Source organism: Macrotis lagotis, chromosome X (genome assembly GCF_037893015.1).
Source record: "Macrotis lagotis isolate mMagLag1 chromosome X, bilby.v1.9.chrom.fasta, whole genome shotgun sequence".
NCBI lineage: Eukaryota > Metazoa > Chordata > Mammalia > Peramelemorphia > Peramelidae > Macrotis > Macrotis lagotis.
Genome location: NC_133666.1, coordinates 514,120,205 through 514,133,977, shown reverse-complemented (window position 1 = coordinate 514,133,977; position 13,773 = coordinate 514,120,205). Strand labels below are relative to the sequence as shown.

Genomic DNA, 13,773 nt, shown 5'->3' with positions numbered 1-13,773 from the left:
ATTCTATAAAATGTAATTATGGAAGATATTCTTTGGAACATTGCTAAATAATTGCATTAAAGGGAACAACAGTTCAAAACCCACTTAATGTTTTTATTTTTTTAATTACATGTAAAGATAGTTTTCAACACTCATTTTTGTATGATTTTGAGCTCCACATTTTTCTCCCTCCTTTCCCTTTTCGCCCCCCTTCCCTTGAAGCAGGTAATCTGATATAAGTTATATATGTACAACTTTGTTAAGCATATTTCCATATTAGTCAAAAAAGGGGGGAAAAACCATTAGGAGGGAAAAAATATAAAATAAAATCTTAAAAAGTTAAAATATCAAAAAAAAGTTAAAATATCTTTGATTTGCATTTAGACTCCATACTTCTTTCTCTGAATATAGATGGCGTTTTCCATCACCCCATTTATATTTTGTAGTTGTTGTATATTGTTTTCCTAATTGTTTATTTCACTTTGCATCAATTGATAAAATCTTTCCATGCTTCTCTGTATTCATTATGTTTATCATTTTTACAGCATGGCAATATTCCGTGACATTTACTTTCCACAGATTTTTCAGCTATCCCTTACTAAATGGGTATTTATTTAATGTCCAGCTCGTCAATGCCACAAATATTTTGCAATAAATATTTTGTTATATATAGCACCTTTCTTTCCTTCTCTAATCTCCTTAGGGTATATGCCTCACAGTGGTATCTCAAGTTACAGATATTTGAGGAATTTTCATTGTAGAATTTGATTTCCCAGAATGCATACTAATTCAGAACTCCATCAACAATGCATTAGCATACATGTATTCTTAAATGATTACAAAATTGACTATTCTAATATTTTGCCAATTATTCTGAGAATTAGGTGAAACTTTAGAAATGTTTTGATTTATTTTTCTCTTATTATTAGTGATTTGGAGCATTCTTTCATATGGTTGGTAATAGTTTGCCACTCTTCTTCTGATGACTATTTTGTGTGATCCTATGATCACTCATCTATTGGCCAAATCAATTCTAAATCAATGGAAAGCAGCATGGATTCTTAAACTGGTATCCATTAGCTTTTTTAAGAATATATTTTGATAATTACTCAATGTAAATTATTCAAATGTTAAAATTCAATGTAAATAAATTGTTCAATTTAATTTTGAAATTTTCTTTCATACATTTAAAAACATCCTAAGAAGGGATCTCTAGACTTCAAAAGGACTACTACCATAGGCATCTATGACCCAAAAAAGCTTACAATCCCAATTGATTTGGCAAAGAGGCTGCATCAATCTTTGGTTACACATAAGGATGAAAATTGAGATACATATTTATGGGATTCAGCCAATTTAGGAATTTGTTGTTACTTGATTAAGGATATTTGTTATAAGAGTTTTGTTTTTTCTTTTTTTTCCCCAATAGAGGGAGAGGTGGAAAGTAGAGAAAATAGATTTTTTTTTGTTTGTTCATTGAAAAAAAGAAAATGAAATTTCAAAGAAAAAAAAATATCCCATATTGTACTTAACGTCAATAAGTCAACAACCCTATTGTCCAATTCCACCTATATGTGAAAAGGTGATAGGTAACAAAGTAAGATAATAGGAACTTTTCTTAGAGAGTTTGTTTTTAGTTCACCCCACACTTTCTGTCTTGCTCAGTGGTTTACTCATAAAACTTAAGGGCTTAGTAAATATTGCTTGAATTGAAAAATGTACATTCACAATCTCTATCTATACCTACAGCTACATCTTGAGCACACTGTCATAGCTGATTCTAGGAATACTTTCAGCCAAGAAATGTGATTCAGTTTGATGCAGTAACATAGGAAAAGGCTTTAGAGCCAAAGGTCCTGGGATGCTTCTCTGCTACTTCCTCAGTATATGACTTTGGGCAGGTTTTTTTCCCCTCCTTTGGAATGGAAAATGGGGATAGGAAGGAGAGGGTTAGATGATCTTTACAAGTCTCTCCCAGCTCTAAATGTCAATTTAAATTACACAGAACAGCATTTTTCTAGGTGCTTAAAAAGAAAGTAAGACTTGGTTCCTCCACTGAGAATATTTTTATTTTATTTTTTTATTTTTATTTTTTTAGGTTTTTTGCAAGGCAATGGGATTTAAGTGGTTTTGCCCCAAGGCCTCACAGCTAGGTAATAAGTGTCTGAAGCCAGATTTAAACCCAGGTACTCCCTGACTCCTTGGCCAGTGCTCTATCCACTGCACCACTTAGCTGCCTGAGAATATATTTTAATAGGCAGATAAGATACACATTGGGTAGCTAGGTGGCATAGTAGACAGAATAGTGGATCTGAAGTCATCTTCCTGAGTTCAGATCTGGCCACTTACTAGGTGGATGACCTTGGGAAAGTTACTTAACCATGTTTGCCTCAGTTTCCATATCTCTAAAGTAATCTGGAGGAGAAAATGACAAACCTCTCCAGTATCTTTGCCAAATAAAGAGTTGGACACAACTGAAATGACTAAACAACAGAAAGATGCATATATGAATGACCATAAGAGCAAAAAATATAAGTACATTATGAAGGCATAAATATCTCATTCTAAGAGTTAATCAAAAGGAGACATCTCTTTTAGCTTGGGGTGACTGGAACTGACTTCAGGGAAGAAGAGACATTTAAGCTGGGATGTGAAAAGATGAATAGGGTCTTAATAGGTGGACCCAAGGAGAGCATTATGAGCTTTTGGACTAAGCAAAGATATGGAATCAGGAATGTAAGCAATGTATTAAAGGGACAGTAATTATACTGGTTTGGCTCCAGTACAAAATACATGACAGAGAAGCATGTGACATAAGCCAGGGAGGCCAAAGGTATCTTAATTGGTAGGGGACTTGAGTATCAGGCTAAAAAATTTTAGACTTTAACTCCATAAATAACTGAAGTTTTTTAGATTTTAAAGTGACATGATGAAAACCCTGTATATCAAGGAGATGAATTTGTCAGTGGCGTGTAGGATGGGGTGAATTAGATCAAGAAAACAGTGAGATAATATTCTGTATTTTTTAAAGCAATGAGAAACTAAATGGTACATTTTCAAAAGATTTTCATCAAAAATAGTTTTAAAGTTATAGCTCTTGAAGGTCTCACCATCCATTATTTAGAAAACATGGTCATTCAAAATGATTGGTTTATGTGGCTAGATGATCAAAGCCTTCAGGATTCAATTAAAGGGTAGAATATGACTACTATGGAAATATATTTAAATAATTACACTTAGGGGCAGCTAGGTGGCGCAATGGGGATGGCTAGGTGGCACACACAGTGGATAGAGCACCGGCCCTGGATTCAGGATTCAAATTTGGCCCCAGACATTTAATAATTGCCTAGCTATGTGACCTTGGGTAAGTCACTTAACCCCATTGTCTTGCAAAAAAAAAAGGCAAAAACAAAATAAATAATTACACTTGTATAATCTATATGAGATTACTCACTGTCAAGGGGAGGGAGGAGAGAAAGGCTGTGAAAATCAAAACCTAAAAAAAATGAGTGTTGAAAACTCATACATGTAATTGGTAAAAAATAAAGAAAAATTACATAAAAAAGAAAATGGTGGCTTTTAAATTAGGAACCCTTTTTTAAAAAAAAAAAGCATGAAATGATAAATGAAGCCTTCGAGGGACAGTTTTACAAGTATTTTCCCAAAATATTTATTAGAGTACATTTTACTAGTTCCTTGCGCATAGTAGGTACTGGGTGTTCATTAGGCTGTTTCAGAAATTTCACAAGAGTTTTCTGACTAATAAGTTGACCTTGGAAAGAGAATATTGAAAGGCAACTGTTTTGTGGAAGAGGCTTCAAAAACATTGCTTTTTCCAATTGTCCACAAACAGAAACTTATTTTACTGCTAACTGTAACAAGCTTTCTATTGTGTAGACCTATTTCCCAAAAATATAGACACTTATGTACCTGAAACAAATGTTTGGGATGTAAGAATATGATTAAAGGATACATTTGTTCATGGACACAAGCATCTATTTTAGAAAATATTTGCCCAAATACACATGGTTAGAGGACACTTACTGATGCCAAGTTTCACTTGAGACAACCCAGGAAGAAGGAGCTAATATTAGTGGTGATGCCTCAGCATGGAGTCAATTTGGATGAATGGGCTTTAAGGGAGAATGTGGCAGAGGATGCAGATTGATGAAAAGAGGTTGAAGAAGGAAAATTAGAAAAAATGATGATCAATATTGCTGCAAAAACTCTTTATCTACTTCAGTTTCTACTAGGCTGAGATGGGCCTTGGAAGGGCTCTTTTTCTGGATTCTGGGAGCTACTGTGGGACTAGAAATAAAACTAGGGAAAGGCTATTTCACTGCTGCCCTACTGATCCAGAGTAACATAGTGCAACCCAGGGGACTCTGGAGGCATCAATGAAACTGAAAACAAGAGAACCTTGAGCACTCCAAGAATCATCCTCAGGACCTGTTATACAACACTCCTCTGCTGTGATTGGGAAACTGAACAGGGACTTACCAGAGTCTAACCTGAATGGAGTTTAATGCCTTAATGGTTGGAAGTAAAAAGTGAATGAAAGGCACTTTCTCTGATATACATGTGTAATGCTTTTGATTTTAACCATGTCTCTACTGAATTTAAATTATGATCTTGAGTTTGAATGACTAAAGTGACATTCCATATCTGAAAAAAATATGAGAGGTCTGTTTTTTATTTGATATGTAGAGGTTAGAGCTAGTGAGTGAAAATATTAATGACTGACAAGTCAAACTTAGACTGAGCATGGTCATAACGAGAAGAGGTGGAGTACTGCATGATTGGCATTCCACATATCTTTTATTTCTCAGATGTCCATGACTCAGATGTTGATGGAAAAGCATATGGCACACAAGCACATAAATGTACTGTTGCCCTTGTTCATACATAGAACTTCCTCTGAGTCATGCCAGAATTGACTTTCCTCCACCTTCCTAGTGGTCAGGAAAAAGAATCAACATTTCAAGAGGCTGTTATATGTATGTATTAACAACTATAAGCGATTTTGATCTTTGAGTAAAATCTCCACAACTTTTAAAACTTGACAACTGATGCAAGCATTTATTTAGCTAACATCCTCACTATGGACCTAGGAAGGTGCTAAATGATGAGGCTAAAAAGGTAAAAATAAATCCCTGATCTCAAGTCTAATGCAAGAGACAACATGCAAACAACTATATTATGCCAAAAAATTGGGGGGCAGCGAGGGTGGTACAATAAATAGAACACCAGTCCTGTAGTCAGGAGTACCTGAGTTCAAATCTAGCCTCACACACTTAATAATTGCCTATATGTGTGACCTTGGGCAAGTCACTTAACCCCATTGCCTTAAAAAAAATAAATTAAGAATCTGAGATAGAGGAGAAAAATCCAAAAACTATGATTGCTCATTGCTATTCCCTCCAAATATTCAAAAAGTTTCCCTTTTGTCTTCCCTCCTCCCCCACTCCAGAGATGACTGCTATTAGACACAAATAGATACGGATATATATACAAAATTTTCCTATCTATACTTCTATTTATTGTTCTTTCTCTGGATGCATCTTTATATGTCCTTTATTAATTTGTATTTATAATAATCAAAATGTCTTAGTCACTCAAAGTCTTTCTTTTTTATTTTTTCAAAGTCTTTCTTAAAACAATGTAACTATTATTATATACAGTGTTTTCTTGGTTCTGTTCACTTTGCTTTTCATTATTTTGTCCAAATCCTTCCATATTTTTCTAAGATCATTTAGTTCATCATTTTTAGAGCCCAGGAATATTGTATCACAAACATACCCCACAACTTGTTCAGCTGTTCCCTAATTGATAGGGACTCCGACAATTTTCTTTTGACACCACAAAGAGAGCTGCTATAAACATCCCACTCACATCCAAAATTAGAATCACTATTTGTGAAAGTCTCTCAATCTTATTTTTTATTCACTATTTTCCTTCTTAGTCTCTTTTTTTAACCTTATCCCCCTTTACATTATCTTCTCTCCCAACTTCATCCACCCCTTCCCATTCTTTTCATGGCAGAAAAATATGGTGTGAGATTAATTTTATACTTCTTTCATAGCAGGTGCATTTGGTTGAAAACCAAATAAACTGTGATTGGAAGTCATAATGGCAATGCATTTGTAGTATCTATATCTTTATTCAGTGACTGGATATTTTTCATAGTATGTGATCAAAACATAAGTTTGGAGAATACATCTTACTACTTAAGAGCTATCTTAATATTGATTACAGAGATTTGATTCTTCTTTTAGATTTCATTACAGATTAATCTGTTTTCTATCCCTCAGTACACCTGTTTTTTCATCTGTAGCAACATTCATCATTGACATAAAAGCAATTGGTCAAAAAAAGCATCACTCTAGACAAAATATTAAAGGGGACACTTAGTTCCACAGGAACAATAAGGGGTATCTGCTGTCATGGCATGGGAGGAAAGGGAGGGAAAAAAGAGATCATTGGCAAATGTCTCAATAGGGCAAGTACTGAACTGAGCAGAGTACTTGGAGAAGCCTTAAATAGAGAGGTATCTGAGAAAAGGAATAGGAATTAAAGCACTAGTTGTAAGAAATACCAACACAAGGAGAAGCAGTGATAGCCTTCAGATTCAGCAGGGAAATATGGACTGGACTAGTTTTTGAAGATTGGATTAATAGTGAATGTCACAGAAGTTTGATTTTTTAAATATAAAATGGGTATTTGACTAGAACATATTAATAATATTTAAAAACCACCCTTAGCCTAGATATCTTTATGCAGTGGATACCTATGAGATATTTTTCTTTCTTAGTAAAAAAGATATTTCATTACTATTCTTCTGTAAAAAAAGAAAAACAAATTCTTTGTGGTAAATATGTATAATCAAGCAAAACAAATTTCCTCATTGATAGGTTCAAAAAAATCTATCCTTCATCACCTCTCTGATAGGAAGCGAATTGTTTACTTCATCATTGGTACTCTGAAATCATGTGTGATCATTGCTATCAATTCCCACAACATTCACAATTTTCTATACAGTGTAGTTGTTACTGAATTACTAATCCCCTCGTCCTTTATTTAGTTCTTCATCAATTTATAAGTCTTCAAAATATTCATTTTTATCATATCAATATGATAATATAAATTTTTCTTCTGGATCTTCTTCCTTCACTCTGTATCAGTTCATATAAGTCTTTAACTTTTCTGGAATTATCTCTTTATTTCATCATAATAGTATTACATCACATTTATCCACCACAATTTGAAGATTAGATTTTTTAACTGTTTCTCACAAAGAACATGGTTTCTACTTTCATTCCCCAAGGTAACTTCTTTGCTGTAGCTTGATGAGGTTCATCTTTTGCTTTAAAACAATCCATTTATTTATGGACCTAAGTTGAGATGAGAATGAATGATAATACATAACAATCTTTCAGCTCAAAGAAGAAGTTAAGGTCACAAAGACCTGAAAGTCTTGGAATACCTCTTTGAAAAAGAATGATGGAGCATGGGGCTAATATATCTCTTAGAAATATTTTTTTGGAAGTTGCTGCTGGATAGAGAATGAAGTGGCATTTCTGACCCATTAAGCATTTTAAATGGCTGAAGTCCAAAGTAGAAATCAATATTCTACCTTTAAAACTCATTCCTCTCACAAGGTTCCCCATTTCTGTTGAAGGCACTATCTTTCCAGTCACTCATGTTTACAACCTTCGTATCAGCCTCTATACCTATCTCTCCCCTCATTTTACAGATTCAGTTGCCTAATCATGACATTTCTACCTCCATAGTAGCTCTCAAAAATATCTCCTCTCTATTCACACAATCATTACACTAGTTTGGATCCTTGTCTCTTTTTGCCTGGACTATTGCAACAACTTTCTAATTGATCTCTTTGTCCCATCTCTCCCCAGTTTAATCCATCCTCCACACAGCTTACTAAAATAATTTTCTGAAAGATGCTGGTTCCGACCATGTGATTCCCCTCTTTAATAAATTGTAGTGGCTCCCAATTACTTTGAGGATAAAATAATAATTCTCTGTTTGGCTTTTAAAAACCCTTCACAATCTGTTTCTAACTTATTTTTCCCACCTTGTACATATTATTCTCCTTCCTTTTCTCTGTGGCTCAGTCAGACTTGCCTTCATGCTATTCCTTATAGGTGGCATTTTCATCTTTCTTCTTGGGGTCTGTGTCCTACCTCCACTCAGTATATGGATTGCTCTCCCTCCTTTCCTCATCCTGTGAGAATCTGGTGGGTTTTTTTCCCTTCAAAAATCAGCTTATAAGCCACTTCCTACATGAAGTCTTTCTTGATTTTTTCCTAGCTGCTCATATCCTTCCCTGCAAAATTGCCCTAATTGATATTATTCATATTGTGCCTATTCTTATAAGGGTATCTAAGTGGGATGATGAGTAATGGGCCTGGAGTCTATAGGACTCATCTTCCTGAGTACAAATCTGATCTTAGATACTTACTAGGTGATCCTGGGCAAGTTACTTAACCCTGTTTGCTTCAGTTTCCTCATCTGTAAATTGAACTGGAAAAGACAAACCACTCTTGTATCTTTTCCAAGAAAACACCAAATAGAATCATGAAATGAAATGACCAAAATGGCACAACAATATATTTATATATGTTCAGGATGCCTTCCTCTCAATAGAATATTTACTCTCTAAGGGCAACAGTGGTTACATTTTTGACTTTGTATTCCCAGAATCTAATGCATGTCTGGCATACTGTAGACAATACTTGGTTGATATGTATTTATATAGTTCTTTGGAATCTATGGATGGTAGAAGCCTAGAGAGTTTCATCCCTCCTATCCTTGGAATCAGTTTTAACTTTGTAAAATATGATTTTGCCTTAGAAAAGTGAGGTAAAGGAAGCCTGAAGAAAAGTCAAAGAAGGATTGCAGAATGGGGCCATTCCAGATATGCAAAACCAATGAGTTTTTGAGTTGTTATCCAAATAAGGAAAAGATGCCACTAAAACTCTAAATAAAGGACATCCTATTATGGAACTGCCCCTCCTCTCTTCTTAGGGGAAAAATTCTATTTCAATTCAATTCAACAAATAGTCAATGAGCCTACTATGTGCTCAACACTTAAATAGGAAAAAGGTGTCTCTTTATCAGCATCTCTCCCCCATTAGCCATTTATGAAGCCTTCTTGGAAACAGACCATAAAGCTAACAACATTCTCTATCTGTTTTGAATCCCCACTACAAAAGTTCAAGAACTGGAGAATGTAAACCCTACTTTAAATTGTAGGAGAAAACTGTTGGCACAGAATAAAAGCTTTGCTATTTATTAAAATAGACTCATAGCTATGGCACTTAGTACTTCCAGCCTTACATGTTTAATGCAGGAAAAGAAAAGAAAAAAAGAAAGAAAGAAAACAAGCTCTGATTCTCTGTCCACTACTGCCAGACTGAGGCAGGAGCAGACTTTCCCAATCTTAATGATGCCTTGATCAGATAACTGATATAAAATATCTTCCAAAATCCTCTTCCTTCTCAAACTTTATAGTTTGTTCTTGGGAAGTCAAAGATAAACAAGAATCAACTTAATAAATCTATTTAATATTATAAATACATAGGCCCTAGTTGTTTTTCTCTGAGGGCAGTAGGCCAGCAATCAGCAACAATTCAGCTCTCCTGGCTTTTCTCAAAAGGGTCCCCCACATTAAGACTGTTATGGCTTCGCAGATTATTGCAGCTGGGGTCTCTAACAAGGGCTGCCACAGACTTTGGGGGAAAATACTTTGAAAGTCTCCTGATCACGCATTGCATTGTGGTTATTTTGTCTGCTTTCAGTAGAAGGAAATGTTAGCTTTTAAAATATTGATTCCAGGAAGACTTTTTAAACTTTGTGGCTTGTTGATCAGTCATTTCAGTCATGTCTGAATCTTGTGACCCCCCATTTGGGGTTTTCCCTGCAAAGATGCTGGAGTGATTTGCCATTTCCTTCTCCAGCTCATTTTACAGATGAAGAAATTGAGGCAAACAAGTTGATTTACCCAGATTATCCAACTAGTTGGTGTATGGGCCAGATTTCAACTCAAGTTTTTCTGACTCCAGGCTCAGTACTTTTAACCACTGTACCACATAGTTGCCCTATGAACATGCAGGCCCGCTCATAAAAAAAAAAAAAAAAACAAGAATCTTTTCAATTCTGGGGAATGATTTCTTCACTTGGATGGAAGCATGGTGCAGTGGAAAGAGCATTGTCTATGACATCAGAGGACATTTATTACAAGTGGAATAAATCAAATCCCACTCCTAATCCTTCCTACCTTTGTGACCCTAGGTAAATCATTTAACTTCCATGGGGCTTCAGTTTCCTCATCTGTAAATGAAGGAATTGGCCTAGATGGGTTTTTCAATTTCTACCAGGTTTGACCATAAGGCTCCAACTTCAATGCAATTTCTTAGATCGTACTCAGATAAACTCCATTGGTCTTTAGGTTCAAAGTGAAATGCAGGAGATGATCAGAGAAACTGGTTGAGCTTTGAATCACAGAATTATCAGTTTCCTTTGAGGCTCAGGAAAAGGTCCCACCTTCTCAAGAAACCTTTCCTGACCTCCTCCTTTTCCTATCCCCACCTTAATGCTCAGACCTTCATTCCGCCAATTATCTCCAGTTTTATCCTGTATATGTCTTATTTGTACTTAAGAGTAGATTGTTGTCTGAATCTTTGTGACTCCCTATTGTTCTACCATGTTGGACTGTGAGCTCCTTGAAGAAAGGAACTGTCTTTTTGTCTTATCTCTTAGCATAGTACCCTATATGGTTAGTGCTTAATAAATTCCCAGTTGACTGACATATGGGTGAGACCAGTATAGTGAGTTAATAAATTTGATAGCTTCCATTTTTGTGGGATTTTAAGGTGCTTTGTAAGGAAGAGGAATCTGAAGTGATGTTTCTCAAATAACTATGAACTTTGGCAGCTTCTGCAACTGAAGATGGAGAGCAGCTAAGTAGTGCAGAGGTAGGTAGGTGGCATAAGGGATAGAACACCAGACATGAAGTCAGGACGACCTGTATTCAATTCTGACCTCTGACCTCAATAAACCCTGCTTGCCTCAGTTTCTTCATCTGTAAAATGAGCTGGAGAAGGAAATGGCAATCTACACCAGTATTTTTTGCAAAGAAAACATAACTGAAATGACTCAATTATAGCAAAGCAGCTGAAGATAACAGCCTTCCCCTTTCCTTCTTTTCTATCTCTATACCAGGAGGGTTCTAATGATGGTGATAATTTTTAAATTTTAAATCTTTCAGGCCTTGATGAGAAAGCAAGCAGATTGTAAGCAAAAGACTTCCTTTTCAATTGCTCATGTTCAAAGGTTAATAAATAGCATATTACAAAGGGAAAATGATTGGGTAGCAGGGGTCTATTGTATTTACTCCTTAAAATTTAGAAAGAGACAAAGGAGAGACTGTAAGAGAGAAATTGTAAAATAAAACAGTATTTCTATAATGGTTAATCAGTAATATGTGTCCACCTAATTGGCATGTCAAGTCATTGGGCATCCATGGGACTTCAAAAATTGGCAAGTATGAAGTGAATTTGTGTTGTTTTGAAAGACAATCCAGGTCACACCTATTAGAAGAAAAAAACAGCTTTAGTTTTGAGTTACTCATTGATGTTTTCAGTATAGTTAAAGTCATTATGGAAGGGTATGATTGAAAGCATATTGGATGTGATATTTTAAAAAAAAAAAAAGCTGTGTTCTAGTCACTTCTGCCTTTAACAGACCTGTGTGATCCAGGGGTAAGTCATTTCTTATGGCCAAAGTTTGGTTTCTTTATCTTTAAAGTAAAATAAAAATTCTTGAGGAACTTACTTCACAGATCCTCAGATGAAATCAATATTTAGTATCAGATAAATATAAGAACTCTTTTTCTTGGTGTTTCATTTCATTTTATATATAACTACTTAGAAGGGTTTTAATACTGTTGTATTTTATGATATCTTAGAAAATAATACTATTAACCAGGAAAAAAGGTGTGAATTTTTGAAAGTTTTGGAGATGATTGTTTGGAAGTTATAATGGGGGAAAAGCCCCAACTCATTATGTTCTGAAAACTTCACATATGTTTACTTTAGACCACCAGATAAATGGAAAATCCTGGCAGCTTCTGATTGGAGCATCTTTGCTTCCATTCTGTCTTCAATAATAATATTTAATATTTTGGCTATTTGCAGGATGATGTGGCTACACTTCTCAAACCAATATCGGAAAAGATTCAGGAAATACAAACTTTCAGAGAGAGAAATCGGGGGAGTCAAATGTTTAATCATCTTTCAGCTGTGAGTGAAAGCATCCCTGCACTAGGGTGGATAGCAGTGGTAAGTCTAGACCATAATTTGTAAACTCCTCAACTTGGCATCCTTTTGGTAATTGAAGTCACAACTAATATTTATCCATGTTAAAAGATATAATCTCCATCTTCCTGTTTCTTCATCTTTAGCCTGATGCATTAGCAGAGACATTTTCCTCTTTCTTTTCAACCTATGCCAAATGCTTATTCTGCTTAACATGGTCTGTGCAATCTATGAAATCACTCTCACTAGCTTCAATGTACTCATTTTTTGCTTAATATCTTTAAAGTATCACTATCTTCATTGCTTATCTTTTTTCCTCTAAACTGTTTTCTTCCTTTGTTATTTTTTTCTTCTATGCTGGGGTGATGGTGCTGTTCTTAGTCCCCTAAACCAGGTCCTTATGTCAAGGAGATGAATGATGCTGCTACATTTTATACTAACAGGGTCTTAAAGGACTACAAGCACAGGTATGTTGCCTTATTTTATTGTCCTTACTTTGGAGTTAATTATTTAGAAGTAGTCATGCTGCTGTTGTTTAGCAGAGTTCATTATTTCTTTCAGAAATCTTTGAAATTCAATTGATGTATATCATGAGACAAAACAAAATAAAAAATTAAACAGATATCCAAATTTTTTAAATATCCAGTATTATTCTTGTTATGAACAACTTTACCAATTTTGTGTACATGGTGGGCATTTCCCTATAATATAAAAATAGGGCTAGTTTCTACAGATGTTTTAAGGTTTACAAAGGACTAATATTACAATAGTTAGTAAAGGGTCAATAACACAAGTATTATTGTTATAATCCTCATTTTACAGATGAGGAAACCCAGACCCAGAGCATTTTGAGTGACTTATAGCTGGTCTCAGATCCATGATGTAAATCTGCCAGTTTTTATTCTTTCTAGTATATCACACAATTTTGTATTTCCTTTAGTGTCATCACTTTGTGTATGTGAGTAATTTGTAAAATTCAGAAAAGGACAAATCAGAAAATGAAGCAATGTAAAGAAAAAGGTAGATGAGAATGAGACCCTGATTAGAGATAATTAAGACAAGGAATCACAGGATATCAGATTTAGAAGTGTTCTCAGAAGCATGTCACACTATTAACTTATATTGATCTCAATGGCCATCAAAAAAATATTCAAATTTGTCTAACAATGTCTTCCTCTGTTTATGTATCTAATGCCACTGATTTTAATATGTATTGAACAAGTATCTGGTATTTATTCATTTACATAGTCATTACATGTATGTACATTAAATGCCATTTAATTCAATTCAACCAATTATTCTAATTCATAAAGATATTTTTGAATACTGCATATTATCTATCATATTAGGAATCCCTCCCATAGTGGTGTTATCTGAAAATCTTTTGTTTTTGCCTTCATCCAAATCATTGGCAAAAATATGCAATAGGGTCAGAGTCAGAAATCTGGGACATCCTTAC

General features: G+C 34.7%; 1 protein-coding gene across 1 annotated transcript in view; it reads left to right on the top strand.

Annotated features, from left to right (window-relative positions):
• The window catches only part of CAP2 (cyclase associated actin cytoskeleton regulatory protein 2), a 201,747-nt gene that overhangs the window by 110,932 nt on the left and 77,042 nt on the right, over positions 1-13,773 (top strand). Inside the window, exons 5-6 of the mRNA XM_074207229.1 lie at positions 12,195-12,338; positions 12,696-12,781. Of these exons, the coding sequence (XP_074063330.1) occupies positions 12,195-12,338; positions 12,696-12,781 (230 nt within the window). The remainder of the gene's footprint in view (positions 1-12,194; positions 12,339-12,695; positions 12,782-13,773) is intronic.